Source organism: Ictalurus furcatus, chromosome 3 (assembly GCF_023375685.1).
Source record: "Ictalurus furcatus strain D&B chromosome 3, Billie_1.0, whole genome shotgun sequence".
Classification (NCBI taxonomy): Eukaryota; Metazoa; Chordata; class Actinopteri; order Siluriformes; family Ictaluridae; genus Ictalurus; species Ictalurus furcatus.
This window is the reverse complement of record NC_071257.1, coordinates 14,373,759-14,390,898: the sequence shown is the minus strand read 5'-3', so window position 1 is coordinate 14,390,898 and position 17,140 is coordinate 14,373,759. Positions and strand designations below refer to the sequence as shown.

At 39.0% G+C, this 17,140-nt stretch overlaps 1 protein-coding gene across 1 annotated transcript; it reads right to left on the bottom strand.

The window, feature by feature from the left end:
- Positions 1-1,197: 1,197 nt before the first annotated feature.
- Positions 1,198-12,262, bottom strand: gabrg1 (gamma-aminobutyric acid type A receptor subunit gamma1). Its single transcript, XM_053620911.1, has 9 exons — positions 11,843-12,262; positions 8,282-8,442; positions 6,435-6,502; positions 6,106-6,326; positions 5,715-5,797; positions 5,093-5,230; positions 4,527-4,679; positions 4,128-4,327; positions 1,198-3,368 (listed from the first exon to the last, which is right to left on the bottom strand). The coding sequence occupies exons 1-9, from the start codon at positions 11,911-11,913 to the stop codon at positions 3,093-3,095; spliced, it is 1,371 nt and encodes a 456-aa protein (XP_053476886.1). The 5' UTR covers positions 11,914-12,262; the 3' UTR covers positions 1,198-3,092.
- Between the last annotated feature and the right edge of the window lie 4,878 nt (positions 12,263-17,140).

Genomic DNA, 17,140 nt, shown 5'->3' with positions numbered 1-17,140 from the left:
GTAACAAGAAACACCTGTCAGTCAAATGCTCAAATATTTTGCTTGCCTACAAATTGAGTGTTCTGATGCAAAATGTGCTAGGTTCTATGTTGTTTAACACATCGACATATAAATAGCAGGAAATAAAAACTCTAAACTCTCTTCTCGAATTCATCTTTTGACCTCAAACCCAAATGTCTTCATTCTACAGCAAAAATAAATGAATTGGCCTCGCCGTTCCAATAGTTTCAGAGGGGACTGTATATTCAACATCATCACTCTTTCACGAGGTCAACAAATTCACACAAACATGAATAAGTAATCTACGCAGAAGCTTGCTCTAGCACCCTACCTACTGAATTAAATCAGAACATTACCACAATAATGACCAGCACACTGCATGGATGATGTGAGCCCCACATTATTTTAGCCTTTCATAGCTTTTTTTAATGTCTTTATGTGATCGAACTACAGTTTGATTGACTGCTTATAGCTCTTGACACACTTTTCAACAAGCTGAAGAGTCAGGAGATTTATAGTTGGGATCTTTAATTGACATCAACAGTGTTAATTATACCTCTTTTCACTGGGACACATCAACAGGCTTTTAATTTATTCATTGCAATTATTACCCAGAAGCCTTGTCCCTCTTTAAGCCATTGCAATCATCAGGGTCTGTGATAGCTCACTGAAGAGAATAAGCTCAAAATACAGAGGATCATGCAGAATCATTGTCCAATAATCATCAAAGAATAAACATCAGATATATAATTTCCCAAGACTAAGTTGGCAATCTAAATCAGCAAATAATGACATCATAACCAAGACTTTTTTGGGGTGTGCACTCAGCACATTACCTGAAAAATTAATTAGAAAGGATTAAATAATTAGTTGATAATATCTTTTCCGAAGTTCAGCCATCTGAGAAAAATAATCAAAACTTGTTTTTTTTTGTTGTTGTTGTTGTTGTTTTTTTTGTTGTTTTTTTTTACTACATTCCTGCTTCCTTATGTTGCATTTCAATGAATTGCTAAATATTTAACACAAGCAAAAACAGCATAGAATTTATTCAGCTTTTTTCAGGCACGGATTTATTATTATATTATTATTATTATTTTCACAGTGTTGAGTTTTGTTTTTTTTACACACTACACAACTTTATTAACAGGTGAAGAGTGCAGCACAGAGAGGACAAGCTAACAACATCTGCAAGGAGAAAGGGCTAAAAAAAAAAAGTCAAGCAGGAGAGTATAGTAAAACCTAGAGACAGCATGGAGCACACACACACACACGCGCACACAAGCAAGCACACACACGCGCACACACACACACACACACACACACACGCTGTTAAGCAAACCACTGAAATCTATTTATTTATTATTAATAACAGCAAATGGTGATGATGGAAAAGTACAACATATTCTTATAATGCCTTGTTTATCTATTTATATAGAAAAAATATAAATAGATTTCATTTTGTAAATGTTCACTGCTATTCAGCGCTATTAAAGACAGCATTCTGCATAGGGTGGACTAAATGTTCAACCACTGACTGAGTGAAAGAGCATGTTTCATGACTTGTGAGATGTGTCAAGGCTTACTGGACACGAAACACATCAATACATAATTCTACTTTAGAAAATATGTTACAACAGGAAGAGGCTAAATTGCAACCTGCTGAAGGGACATATGGCAAATATTTATGAAAATAAAATATGCAAACTAACAGAGACATGAAAAAGCATAGCTGGAAAAGGGGTGAGTGAGGCAGACACACACACACACAAACACACAAACTGCTTTTTAATGACCGCTCATAGGTAAATTAGAACTGGAACTACAAATTAACATGGAAAAATCAGATCATGCTTAGAATGTTCCTCTTTTTATCATGGTTACCATCTGAATGGTCTACTACAAAATAATCTAAGTGTTAAACTACACAAAAGGCATCCATGGCTTTGTCATAAGCTGACAAGATGAAATTACATAGTTTATAGTTTTGACTGTGTGCACTTGGAGTAGTTCTGAAGAGCTGAGGGAAAAAGAAAGACCAAATTTGACTTACAGACAAGAACATTTACTTCTATAATCCATGGGGTCTCTGATGTGTCATTATATTAAAGGAATGTGACACTTGCAAAGAGCAAACAATGAGCAAAGCTTCTGATGGACAATCACGGACAAGAGGACGGCTTTGTGAACTTCTTGGCAATAGTGCGCTACATGAGAGGCTTTGTTAGGAACATTACTGATCATCTCCTCAGTAAATATTAATGACTGTGTGTGTGTGTGTGTGTGTGTGTGTGTGAAAATGCACAGCGACATTTGTACATCAGTTATTACAGAGATAGGATTAACCCAGTAGGCTGTAATTATTGGCTATTTCCAAGAGAATGGCTTAAGGGTAACTTTTAGAACATCGAAAAATCTTAATCTACCTACGCTTTGGTTTGAGAGGGCACAAGGAAGCTGGATATTTGTATAAATATACATGTAATTATATATGTAAGTCATTTACGATAAGATCTACTCAGTTCAGCATCTATATAGCCACTAGTACATAGGTAAACATGTTATTATATGTTAAATTCCTGCTAAAAGCTGTTAATATTGTTAAACTACTGGGTATGCTGAAAGCTAAAAAATATTTTTATTTGTCCACAAAATGCAGCACAAAACATGTTTTTGTGCTACACCTGTAACGATGCAAGTTTTTGAATTGTATCCTTCACTGCATACCTTAAAGATGGTTTATTACTGAGCAAGGCAGATTTGTCTGAACGTGTTTGATATGGCACAAAATGTTTCAAATAGTCTTCAATATTAATCAGATTTTCCGATTTTTAAAAAAGTTCCTGCTGGTAATTTTCAAAGTAGTGTAATACTGAACTATAACGTCTAACATGTCACATGCACCTCGTCTTTCTTTTCTTCACTAACACATTCTCACCTAGTAAAATACATCATATCAAAGAATGAAGACACCACTGGTGGGTGGCTCTTATAAACCCACTCTTATACAGTATCGAGAGGAAGGGAAAGTTACAAATGATTTTCAAATATTTCTTAGATTTCAAATGAGTCCAAGCCTCACTCACACCATATCTTTATATGAGATAGAGGTACCCAATCCAGTACACAAGGTTGAAGAGGCCAAAAGCAGTTGGGAAGAATATTCTGGAGTAGGAGTCAATTTTGGACACATGAACGTGCATCCTGTTTTCACGCCATGCCCCTGAGCGACAGTCATCAAAGCAGCAGAAAAAACTTGTGCAGTCTTTCCCATCCAGACACTCGTATGCGTAATCATCATCATCATAAGGCGCAATGTTGTTCATCTGGAGCAGAGACGTCCCTGGTCTGATGTTCGCCATGCTTGATTTCTGGCATAAAGGAACACAAAATTATTCTGCACATTCGAATGCTGGCTAGACCTTAGGCAAAGAATAATGAAAAAACAGTTATTATTATGCTGAGTTATATTTGGCCATTTTAAGAACTGTCATTTTAATTAAATAGTTAAAAAGAAAAAATTTTTAATCTAAAAGATCTGAAGAAATTGCATTTTATTAAACATTATTTAAATTTTATGTTCAAAGTCATGTTTTCGCTGTGGTTGGTCCATGAAGTCCTATATCTGTTTGAGTTTCTATATCTGTTTGAGTTTCTACATCTGTTTGAGTAAGTTGCTATGATCACATACATGTTTTGTCCATCTATATTTATTTGATGCTTAGACAGTCCCTCCAGGATTGAGATTTTGCAAATCACAGTAATTAGCGCAAAATCAACCAACCTCCACAATATTCTGAGGAGCTTGCAATTTTTCAAAATTACCGCAGATTTGGGCCAAAACACATCATGTGACATCATCACAACACACATTCAATCAAAGCCCTCTTCAATTCACGTGCGTTGAAAATGAGTACAGCTAAAAGGTCTCATTTACCAACAAACATCATAGAGAAAGACCGTGTAAAACAATTTTGTGCCGTTGCAATTTCACCAATTCAAGTAGTTTTCTGAAGAAGAAAACTCTCCGCACCAATCATAAAAAACTCTGAAATCCTGTAAGGACTGTTTAGAACTGCTTTTGTTTTGTTTTGTTCTGCCACACAATGCACAGAGTATTATAAGCTCACCGGTGCACTGCTCGACTTGGTTTTCTTGTTCTGACGGTTACTGGTGAAGTAGTGCAGTGTTCCATACTCCATAAGTGCAGCAAAGGTGAAGATGAAGCAAACAGACACAAACAAATCCATGGCTGTCACATAAGACACTTTCGGCAATGACTTCCTGGATATGGTGCTTAGGGTTGTCATAGTAAGGACAGTTGTGATACCTGTAACAAAAAAACAATACACTAATAATGGGAAAGAACAGCAATTCCCTACAAACAACTGAAATCATGATTAAATTGAATTTGTGAAATTAGATAAACTATATATAATTTAATAAGACCTGTGTTAAAATCTGTGTGCTTTGTGTAAAATGGTATTTATTTATTTTTTTATCGATTCTGAATTTAGCTTGCAAGCTACCTAAAGATGTTCGGGCAGGCACAGCGTCTTTGTTGATCCAGAAGGAAACCCAGGACAGCACTACAATCATGCTGCATGGGATGTAGGTCTGGATGGTGAAGTAGCCCATTCTCCGGCTCAGATCAAAGAAGATAGTCATAATCACATACTCCCCTGAATAAAACAATCATCAAAAAAGATTTTTGATGATCGTGTAAGAACACAACACACACAGACTAATATTTTATATATATATATATATATATATATATATATATATATATATATATATATATATATATATATATTTTGTGCCTTGACAGTCAAATTTCACATTTCTGTTGCTGTTAACCTTGTTTAGAACCGATTTTACACAGCATACATGACCCCATTCAAGGTAGGATTGCTTTCATTTTGATTTTTATACTTCACAAACATTGCATAAAGTGGAGCTGAATCGTTGCCCTAAAATCCCTTTGTTTAACATTACAGGAAACTACAATGTCACCGAATGTCACTGACATTCCACAGACTGACATTCACTGCTCAGCTAGTTATCTAATTATCATCTTTATTAGACAACTTACCAGACTGTGTATGTGCCACATCAGATGTGTTGCGCAGGCCAACAAAGGCAAACTGGTAAAGTCTCCAGTACCTCTGGTCAGCTACCTCAACAGCGCGACGCTGCCATCTATACTGGATCTCATTTTTTGGATACCCATCTGCAAAATAAAACACACACATACACATCTCCAAAAAGCTCATGCACTGTACATCACAAACACTCAGCTATAATGTATAGCACACACACAAAAGAATGGCAGAATGGCACTGAGGCATACAAGACATATCATGCCTTTTCCTCAATGTTCTACCCAGGGTGACTGATAACACATATGAGAAGCTGAGGGAGAGCACAGACAGCAGATGCAGGAATGACACACTGAAATACAGACTAATGTAAAGGCGGCTGAAGAGTGATGAGTATTCTGCGGGAGGATGGTACACTGTCCTTCCTCATTGAGGGACTGGAAGATGGTATTTGGGGCAGGCCAGAGGTAATGTTTGGGAACCATTTGGCCACAATAGGTGGTGAATGAAAATTGGTCAGCTGACAAAGGCAATGCGTGGGATTGTTTGGCCAGCAGCACTCAGGACGGGGCTGAGGCTGAGTGACAGACTGATGATAACAGTTTTAACACCTACAGCTTGAAAACTCCAGCGGACACGAATGTTCATCCATAGGAAAGTTATGCAGCTTAAGGTAGCATTCCGCATTAATAGTCAACCTGACAAAAACAGAATAATGTCAGAAAAACAAAACAAAAAAAAAGGTTGAGTCTCACAAATGCACTGAGTTGTGCGAACTACTATGTTTCATGACTATCACCTCAGTCTATTATTCAGTTTCAACTAACATAAATAGATGTGGATTAAATGAGTTAATGACTTAAACTATATGTGTCAACAGAGAGCAGGGGCTTTTTTTTCTTACAGATGCAAATGCTACAGGACAGGAGAACAAAAGCACAAATCTCAGCTGCACAAACAACAATCAACCAACACAAGCATAAACAAAATGGCTGCAATGACACACCTCAGAGTGTACATTACACGTCCATTGCTCCAAAGGCGCAGAAGTCGGTTGGGTGTAGTGATCCAGTGGGCATCAGATTTCCGGGAGTTGCGGAAAAACGTATCAGGGATCCAGATCTTTCCCACCATGTTGCTGTTTAGCATGAGGAGCTTCATGCTGCTGTTAAACTTGAGCCGGCTGTCATACCATGTCTGAGCAAAGAAGATATCTATGGTGTACTCCTAATGATCAGAGCAACAAAATCCACCAAAATGTAAATGTTAATATATTTATAAGTTATAAGGATGACATCTTCCTAATATCTGTGTAGGTCTGTGGTATTAGCTCACCATGTTGATGGGATCCACTGGGCCTATGCTGTTCACATACACGGCTGTCTCGATGACAGTGGGTCTTACTGTAAAAAATACAACGCTACTGAGATGTGGACTCAAATCAATGTAATGCTTTTTAATACTAACATTTTAATTAACATACTGATGTTATTGTACATTCACAATCATAGATATAGATTATATTATTAATAATTAAAGGTGATAAATAATTTGAAGTCATCCACAACCTATTGAAATCCTGTTTGAAGTGAAATGTAAAGGTTTGTGTCTTAGTATTTTTGAATTAAACTCACTAATACAAAAATAATTATATGTAAATAAATGACTTTGTGTTGCACTATTTCAACAGCATCAAAACAATGCAGTTCAAAAGGGAGGATGAATCACAGAAAGCCCACAGGGCCACTTCACACCCCCTCACTGTCGGCTCTGAGCACTAATGAACTCCACTCATCCTCTCTCCCACTTCTGTTCCTGTTTCTCTTTCTTTCTTTATATATTTGTCCATTTGTCATATGCACTTATGCAGACAGACTAAGAAGGAAGATCAACATTGATTTAACTCTACTGTACCCTGATACAGCTGTGATCAGTCATTTTAAACAACTGAGCTATGGACAGTATCTTGTATATTCATATTCATCTTATATTCTTCTAGCAAAGTAAAAGCACTCCAGCATGATATCCCTGAACACAGCAAAAAAAAATAAAATAATTTTTGCCTGGTCAGTTTCGAGAAATGTGATACTTTGGCAAGTATCACAGCTTGTAAACACTTTTTGTAGCCAGCTAAGAATCTGTGAGATTCTTGGGCCATCTTGCATGCACTGCTCTTTTGAGATCTGTCAACAGATTTTCTATGATGTTTAGGTCAGAGGACTGTGAGGGCCATGCCAAAACCTTCAGCTTTCGAATCTTGAGGTAGTCCATTGTGGATTTCGAGATGTGTTTAGTATCATTATCCTGTTGTAGAAGAACAGTGCACCACCACTCCAGAGTTTGCTAAATCTTCCTAAAGGTCTTTTGCAGTCAAACAGAGGTTTTGATTTGCCTTACTAGCAGTCCTACAAGCAGTTATCTTGGAAAGGTTTCTTGGTCTTCCAGACCTCAACTTGACCTCAGCCATATCTGCCTACCACCATTTGTTAATTACATTACAAACTCAGGAAATAGCTACCTGAAAACACTTTGCTATTTTATTTTTGCCTTCTACAACTTTATGGGAATCAATTATTTTAATTTTCAAAATGCTAAGCAACTGCTAAGAGGAGACCGTGGCTGTTGATTTTTTGGGACAAGGCTTGAGAAGTCTAGCTTTTGCTGATGCAAAGCTTTGAAACTTGCATCACCTGGTCTTTCCTAACAATGTTTGTGAACAAGCCATAGCTCTAACAAGCTAATTAAGTTCTGAGACCTTGGTAAAAGTCATCTGAGAGCTCAAATCTCTTGGGGTACCCAAACTTTAGCATGGTGTTCCTTTCATGGTGTTCCCCTTTTTTTATCTAAAATTGTACAGAGAAAAATAATACACTAATCTCGCTTAATTTGTTGAGAAGAATGTTTAATTTTCAACTTTATGCCTTTTGGCGATCAGGTCATCTTCTACACACTTAAATATTTTCAGTAACCACAATTTTGACCAGGGGTGCCCAAACTTTTGTATGCCACTATATCAGTTTGACTTTTTCCATATATACCTCATCCACATATTCTATTCTGTTTTAAGCATAATTATTGCTATACTTTCTAACTGCCCTGTAGGACTTTGTGCTCAGTTGTCAATCAATGAAAATGAGGTTTATCAAAATGGGAGTCAATTCAAAGTTGCTGTAGTAACTTGCCTCCAATGTCTGGTCGCAGTTTGTTGTCATAGCCCTGCAGTAATTTATTCAAGATGAGGGTGACATCACTGTCATAAACCTTTGGGGATAAAACCCAAGTTTTATTTATGGGAACATCCTCATAATCATCCTCCTCAGCTTTACTGGGTCCGAATGCCATGCTGATAACATGGAGAAATAGAGAAAGATCCATTAGACAAGAGGAATTAGGCATAGAGTAAGAGACAGCAATAGAGAGAAACACAGGGAGAAACATCTCTACGGAAAGTGGTTTGAATGAACCAAGAGAACTCACATACTGTACATATTTCATACAAATTCAAACAAACAAGGATGATGTGGTGTGGACGTTAGACTGAAGTCATAAGAAAAAGTGCAAACACCCCAAACCTAACCTTACCATTTCCAACAAATTAAGTCATGAGAATTGTTACAAATTTACCAAGTTTGGAAAGTAAACTAATAATGATACCTGACAGAAAATATGATGACAGTGTGACAAGGAGAGGAGGAGGGAAGGGTCAGGCTGTGAGGATGCACACCTGGCACTGAGTTGTCTAATCAGTGGGAGAGAGTGAAGAAGGAGTGGCCGGAAGCACCACAAGAGAGAAAGACGCACGTGCACTTTATGTTTGACTTACGTTGGTGTGTATATTTTATGTTCTGTTTATTATTGAATATTACATTTATGTTCAGCCAATTCCCACCTCCTCCTTGCTCAGCTTTGAAATTGTCACAGTGGTGCCGAAACCCGGGAAGGAGGAGGGACGCGTTGTCAGAGATGTAGGAGGATTGCGGAACTGAGGGAAAGTGAGGCGGTGGTGCTGGAGTGGTTTTTGGGGAGGACAGATGAGTCGCTGCCGTCCGCCAAGGGATGGAGGACCTGTTACCTTCTGGTGGATGGAGGTGCAGCTGCCATCCACCTGAAAAGGGGAGGAGCCGTGGCCATCTGCCAGAAAGTCCAGTGCCATCGACCAGCGTTGTGGGGGATCGCTTCCCAGCTGGCTGAGGACCAGATGACAGCATGTCTGGGGACTGAAGAACCATTTTTTTCTCTATTCCCTCTCCCTCTTGCTGTCTCTCCTGCTCGCTCCTTCTCTCTCCCCTCTTCCTCCCTTCGTCACACTCACATAAGGAGAGTATAAGCATATAATTTATTACTGTAAAATCTTTGAGATACTGAGAATGTGGTACCCAGAGTTGGGTGTAACATGTTACAAAGAAACGCATTACTGTAATCTAATTCGTTTTTCTGATAAAGAAGTAATGTAATGCATTACATTTTAAATGGATGTAATTTGATTACTGAGGTCAGTAAAATTATGTTACTTGCATTACAAATTTATTGTTACGAAAACAATATTAAGTACTTTTTTTTTTTAATAAATCACATTTTGCCTATTAGATTTTTTCTTCATCCCCGAATAATTCTGCACTTGGAGCGGTTTGTCACTTTGTAACTGAACGTCAATAAGAGAATCCGGAGGTGTTGTCATTTTACATCTTCAGTGAACGGAGACAAGATCAATCAAACAGGGTTTACAGGAAAATATGTGGAAACACTTATTATTGGCTGATTATAATACAATATAACAATAATAAACACTTATTAGTGTCTTATTGGTTGATAGTTCTCATTTCTGCCAAACAATAGCTCAAAGTCAGTGTGAGGAAAAATGGATATACGCTGATTTTTTTTTTTAAACCATTAAAGGGGTTGAAACTGAAACAGTAATATCCTCTGATGCTGAGCAGGAAAACAAGGTGTGTAAATGTCTATGAGTTCCAGTTTACATGAACATGATATGAGCAGAGCATAAGGAAAGATAATGTACTCTGCATGGCACTGTAGCAGCTAAACCCATAAAATTATATCTTAGCAATTTTATCAGTCTGGTACTTCTACAAACAGTGACAACCCCTGAGGTGAGTGTTGTAATAAATCCAACTTTTTCTGATCATGTCATATATTGACGCGCGGTAGAATTACAGAAAGAACTATAAGTTTCACATTGTAGTGTAACGTGAAAGTAAATTAATTAGTAATCTGATTATGTTTTAAATGCAGTAATCAGTAATGTAATTAGATTACAATTTTAAAGAAGAAATTAGTAATCTGTAGTGGATTACTTTTTTCGAGTAACCTACCCAACGCTGGTGGTACCTATTAAATGAGTGCAGAATGGAAGTCAGAAATGATTCCTTGAAGGACTCCAATGATTAATGAAGATGTGGCTTGACTCTGACTGAAGGTTGGAACCAAAAAAGGTTAGCATTTTAAATGATCTCCCACATCTCTCTTTCTGTCTGTGACTGTTCTGGCCTCATGTGAAGCATCACTGTTGCCAAATACCTTTCTAATTCATCTACACTTTTATTCAGTTTACAGGGCAGGAAATTCCAAATTCCCTCACAGTCCAATCCAGTGGATTCCAGTCCTTAAACAGCAAATGGAAGCTCTGACATGAATCCTAACATAGAAAATGGTTATTTAAAAAAAGGATCTCAGAGGATCTCAGATTTAAACTCTGTGGGTTTTTTGGGTTTTTTGACAGAGTCTTTTTTTGTTGATACTGATTTTTTTTTCAGATTTGTATCAGATTAGTGATCAGATGTGCCAGAAGTATCAGTGATTGAATCAAAAAAATAAAACCACTTATGTTTCTTGTTATTACTAATACATTATTGACACTCTGCTATATTGCTATTGCTAGATGTAGCCACGCCTCCTGATTTGAGTCATCAGTACCATTGCAGGGCCTATGAGGCCAGCTGTAGATATTGTTCACCAAAGACTGAATCAGAGGGAATTCCAAAAAACAATATCATTAGGAAGATAAGAAATACATTTCATCATATTTTTTTCTGCATGTAGAATCACAACAAGCTTGTACAAAACCCTCATGAAGAAGCTCTTCATATGATCCATTTTTATGCTTCATCCAAAGCCTTAAATATTCAAATATTAATACAAAAAAATTGTGTTGAAATACCACCAAGTCCAGCTGGATACTTATGAACCATGGAAAAGTTCATTCAACACCGAGGAATTTGCTGTGTATCAAACCTTGTATCCTTCTCATGCACCTACAAGGAGAAGTCAGCTAGCCTATACCTGAGGATATGGATTTAATACCAACGCTGTGTAAATAATCAAATACAAAAACAAAAATCAGGAGTGTTGTATTATTTTCCCCCTTTCCTTTATTATATGGATAAACAGGATTTTCAGAGTGAAGTCTCCTCACGGTTGATTCAGGAAATGACATTGCACTTAGCTGCTGGCTAAAACAAACAGCAACCTGCTTAAGCAATATGATGTATCAGCTTCAGTTTTCTTCCCTATGTTGTACCGCAAGTCTAATCAATCAGAATCATTTTCTTCTGGGTACAAGCAAAGAAATGTCAGTTTAACGTCGCGTACGGGCCTGAAGAACGTCTCAAACCGGTTTGCTGCACTCACAGCCACTTCAGGCGGACTAAACAGAACCAAGGCAGAACTGCAGGCTAGGGTTCAGGTTTACTTCAATTATATTTGACCTTCCTGAGCTGTAGACTTACCATACTCCGAGCAGTCCAGGCAGCAGCCAGACCAGCGCGTCTCTCCTCCTGCGGGGATGCAGCACAGCCATGGTTCGAAAACAACACCCCTCAGTCTGAACGAAACGGCCTGCGAAACACTAGCAAAAGCGACAAGAAGAGACCCATTCACATGCGCCTGAGCCAGCCGCGGTTTGTGCTGAAGTATAACAGATGGCGCGCACTGCATACATTCAGCCTATTGCGCTGTGATCCAATGAGGCGAGAGAGAAGAAAATGTGCGTTCACACGCTGAGTAAGACACGCCGTACTGTACAGTATATCTGAGAGAGAGAGAGAGAGAGAGAGAGCAGGGGGGAGGAGGAGAGCGAGTGAAAGCGGGATTCCGCTGATTGCTGCGGTACCGCGTCTTCTGGCCTTCTGCTGACTGAAGCGCACTCACTGCGCCCAAATTTTTTTTTTTTTAAAAAAAAAGGGGGGAGGGGAGGGGGGCAAAAAACAGCTGATTGCTCCCTTCTTGTCAATTATTAAATCCTTACAAATCCATCCATCTTCTATACCACTTACTCCTTTTCAGGGTCACAGGGAACCTGGAGCCTATCCCAGGGAGCATCGGGCACAAGGCAGGGTACACCCTGGACAGGGTGCCAATCCATCGCAGGGCACAATCACATACACATTCACACACCCATTCATACACTAAGGACACTTTAGACATGCCAATCAGCCTACCATGCATGTCTTAGGACTGGGGGAGGAAACCAGAGTACCCGGAGGAAACCCCCACAGCATGGGGAGAACATGCAAACTCCGCACACACAGGGCCACAGTGGGAATCGAACCCCCAACCCTGGAGGTGTGAGGTGAACCTGCTAACCACTAAACCACCATGCACCCTGAATCATTACAAATCGTTTGTGCTTTTTTTCTGATACTGAGAAAGTTTGATACAGAGTTATGATAATAATAATAATAATAATAATGTTGTTAAGTTATTAAATTAGCTATAGAATATTAGTGAGTCGTACACTTTGTAGTTGACAACAAAGTGTCAAATACTTTATAACAGGGCTCTTCAATCTTATCCTGCAAAGGGCCAGAGTGCCATGGCTGAAGGCTTTCTTCCCAGCCACATAGGGGATACACTTGAAAGCTGATTGGAGAGATGAACTGATTAAACAAGTGGAATTGAGCGTGACTCCTGCTTAATGAAAGCCTGCAGCCACACCGGCCCTTTGTGGATAAGATTGAAGACCCTTGCTTGATAAGTTTCACAAAATAATTTTGCCATATTTATGAAACATCAGAGTGTATACAGCATATAATGAGTTTGGTGCTACAGACTGTTGTAATACAGAATTGCCAACAACCCATCCACATAGTCAAAACCAGCCTGTATTTCAAAATGCATATCATAAGCATTAAGGTGGGAAAAAAAGTTCATCAGAAGTTCATCAAACAACATGGCATCAGGATATAGTATCCTGTGCTCTGTTGTCTATAACAAAATAAAGAACAAATATGAAGTTCTTAACTTTAGTTGAAATGCTAAGACAACAGCAACAACAACAAAACCGTCCACAAAACGTCTTCACACTCTGTCCAGCACCATGGAGGGGGCACATCCATGCTAACTAACAGCAGGTTGTTGCTCGTGTAACCGTGGTTCTGTGACTGCGGAGTGAAGAACTGCCAGAGCGGTTTGCTTCTGAAACTAATGGAGTTTTCCTGTGCGTTCCTGTACATGACCATGACCGTGACCATGACCTCATGTGTGTAGCTTATGAAAGACCCCTGCTATGTCCTCTGGAGATTCAGCCTGAGTGACCCAGATGGCCTGACAGGCCACTTAGCTGTAGAACCAGGCTTACATATATATAGTGGGTTTGGAATGTATTCTGCCCCCTCACTTTTTGTAAAAAAAAATTAATAAATAAAATAAAATATTATAGGTTTAATTTAACTTAAATGTAAATATACTTTGGATTAAATGTACTTTTTGACCATTAATCTACAAACAATAATCCATAAAGACAAAACAAATATGCTTTTTGAAATTGTTGTAAATTTATTTTAAATCAAACACTGAAGTATCTCATTAAGCTAAGAATTCAGACCCTTGACTAAGGCACTCCAAATTGAGCTCAGGTGCATCCTGTATGCTTAGCTTGTCTTGAAATGTCTCTAGAACTTGACAGGATTCTGCCTGTGGCAAATTCAATTAAGTTGTACATGATTTAGAAAGGCACATACAGTGAGGGAAAAAAGTATTTGATCCCCTGCTGATTTTGTACGTTTGCCCACTGACAAAGAAATGATCAGTCTATAATTTTAATGGTGGATTTATTTGAACAGTGAGAAACAGAATAACAACAAGAAAATCCAGAAAAACGCATGTCAAAAATGTTATAAATTGATTAGCATTTTAATGAGGGAAATAAGTATTTGACCCCCTCTCAATCAGAAAGATTTCTGGCTCCCAGGTGTCTTTTATACAGGTGACGAGCTGAGATTAGGAGCACACTCTTAAAGGGAGTGCTCCTAATCTCAGCTTGTTACCTGTATAGAAGACACCTGTCCACAGAAGCAATCAATCAATCAGATTCCAAACTCTCCACCATGGCCAAGACCAAAGAGCTCTCCAAGGATGTCAGGGACAAGATTGTAGACCTACACAAGTCTGGAATGGGCTACAAGACCATTGCCAAGCAGCTTGGTGAGAAGGTGACAACAGTTGGTGCGATTATTCACAAATGGAAGAAACACAAAAGAACTGTCAATCTCCCTCGGCCTGGGGCTCCACGCAAGATCTCACCTCGTGGAGTTGCAATGATCATGAGAACAATGAGGAATCAGCCCAGAACTACACGGGAGGATCTTGTCAATGATCTCAAGGCAGCTGGGACCATAGTCACCAAAAAAACAATTGGTAACACACTACGCCGTGAAGGACTAAAATCCTGCAGCGCCCGCAAGGTCCCCCTGCTCAAGAAAGCACATATACATGCCCATCTGAAGTTTTCCAATGAACATCAGAATGATTCAGGGACAACTGGGTGAAAGTGTTGTGGTCAGATGAGACCAAAATGGAGCTCTTTGGCATCAACTCAACTCGCCGTGTTTGGAGAAGGAGGAATGCTGCCTATGACCCCAAGAACACCATCCCCACCGTCAAACATGGAGGTGGAAACATTATGCTTTGGTGGTGTTTTTCTGCTAAGGGGACAGGACAACTTCACCGTATCAAAGGGACGATGGACGGGGCCATGTATCGTCAAATCCAGGGTGAGAACCTCCTTCCCTCAGCCAGGGCATTGAAAATGGGTCGTGGATGGTATTCCAGCATGACAATGACCCAAAACACACGGCCAAGGCAACAAAGGAGTGGCTCAAGAAGAAGCACATTAAGGTCCTGGAGTGGCCTAGCCAGTCTCCAGACCTTAATCCCATAGAAAATCTGTGGAGGGAGCTGAAGGTTTGAGTTGCCAAACGTCAGCCTCGAAACCTTAATGACTTGGAGAAGATCTGCAAAGAGGAGTGGGACAAAATCCCTCCTGAGATGTGTGCAAACCTGGTGGCCAACTACAAGAATCGTCTGACCTCTGTGATTGCCAACAAGGGTTTTGCCACCAAGTACTAAGTCATGTTTTGCAGAGGGGTCAAATACATATTTCCCTCATTAAAATGCAAATCAATTTATAACATTTTTGACATGCGTTTTTCTGGATTTTTTTGTTGTTATTCTGTCTCTCACTGTTCAAATAAATCTACCATTAAAATTATAGAATGATCATTTCATTGTCAGTGGGCAAACATACAAAATCAGCAGGGGATCAAATACTTTTTTCCCTCACTGTATGTATAAGGTCCCACAAATCAGCAACCCAATTAAGTCAAAGAAATTACAATTTAATTGTGTGAAGACACATTGCAAGGGTATAAAACCATTTGTAAAGCTTTGAATGTTAACAGTAGCACAGTGGACTCCATTATTGTGAAATTGAATTCATTTGGCACTGCCAGGACTTCTAGTATAGCCAATGACAGATTAACAGTAGGACTGATTGAGCCATAAGTCTGAGAGAAAACAAGAAACAGAGAAAGAAATGAGAGCGATAGCAGCAGTTGCCAATGTACCATTTTAATCAATGTCTTTTCAACCAACAGATGTCAGTGGAGAACCAAGCACTGTGGTAAACATTACTGAAATATAATCAATGCCAACGATACTATTGAGACTGCTGCTGATGCCAACACCACCAGTTTTGCTTGCAGTGAAAGTGAGTTATTTAAGACTAGCTAGATAGTCATCACTAGCTACTGACTCTCCCTTTACCCTGAGTTTCTACTGTTTATGTTTTGTCGTATTCCTCCCAACAAACTCCTGTTTTTCAACCCGTAGTAAGGCCTCTGAGTCCTTAATCTGTCCTCACCTATTGAGTAACTGGGCTAGAAGGGCCTTGGTCAGGCAGCTGATCATGAACCCAATGGCCACACTTCAGAAGTATTTGGCAAGCACTTAAAGGACCATGAGAGCATGAGGAAAAATATTATCTGGTCTGATAGGACAAAAATGTAACCCTTTGAGCTGAACTCCAAGTGCTATGTCTGGTGAAAACCAGGTACTGCTTATCAACTGTATAATATCATGCCTACAGTAAAGCATGGTGGTGGCAGCATCATGCAATTAGGGTGCTTCTCAGCAGCAGGAATAGGGAGGCTAGTCAGAAATGAGGAAGGGATGAATAGAGCCAAATACACAGAGGTCCTTGAAGAAAACCTGCTCCAGGGTGCACACAACATCACACTAGGGCAAAGCTTTACCTTTCACCATGACACCAACCCAAAGCATACAGTGAGGGAAAAAAGTATTTGATCCCCTGCTGATTTTGTACGTTTGCCCACTGACAAAGAAATGATCATTCTATAATTTTAATGGTAGATTTATTTGAACAGTGAGAGACAGAATAACAACAAAAAAAAATCCAGAAAAACGCATGTCAGAAATGTTATAAATTGATTTGCATTTTAATGAGGGAAATAAGTATTTGACCCCGTCTCAATCAGAAAGATTTCTGGCTCCCAGGTGTCTTTTATACAAGTAACGAGCTGAGATTAGGAGCACACTCTTAAAGGGAGTGCTCCTAATCTCAGCTTGTTACCTGTATAAAAGACACCTGTCCACAGAAGCAATCAATCAGTCAGATTCCAAACTGAAAATCCAGAATGATTTTCCAGAATGATGTTGTTTTGATTTGAAACAAAATGTCAAAAATGTCTAAAAGCTTGTTTTTGCTTTGTCATTATGGGTTTTAGTGT

Excerpts from the sequence above, each read along its gene's own strand:
- gabrg1 (XM_053620911.1), bottom strand. The coding sequence starts at position 11,913 with ATGGCTGTGCTGCATCCCCGCAGGAGGAGAGACGCGCTGGTCTGGCTG. Across the intron at positions 6,503-8,281 it reads ACTGCGACCAGACATTGGAG|TAAGACCCACTGTCATCGAG; the intron begins GCAAGTTACTAC and ends TATTTTTTACAG. Across the intron at positions 5,798-6,105 it reads CGTGTAATGTACACTCTGAG|GTTGACTATTAATGCGGAAT; the intron begins GTGTGTCATTGC and ends TGTTTTTGTCAG.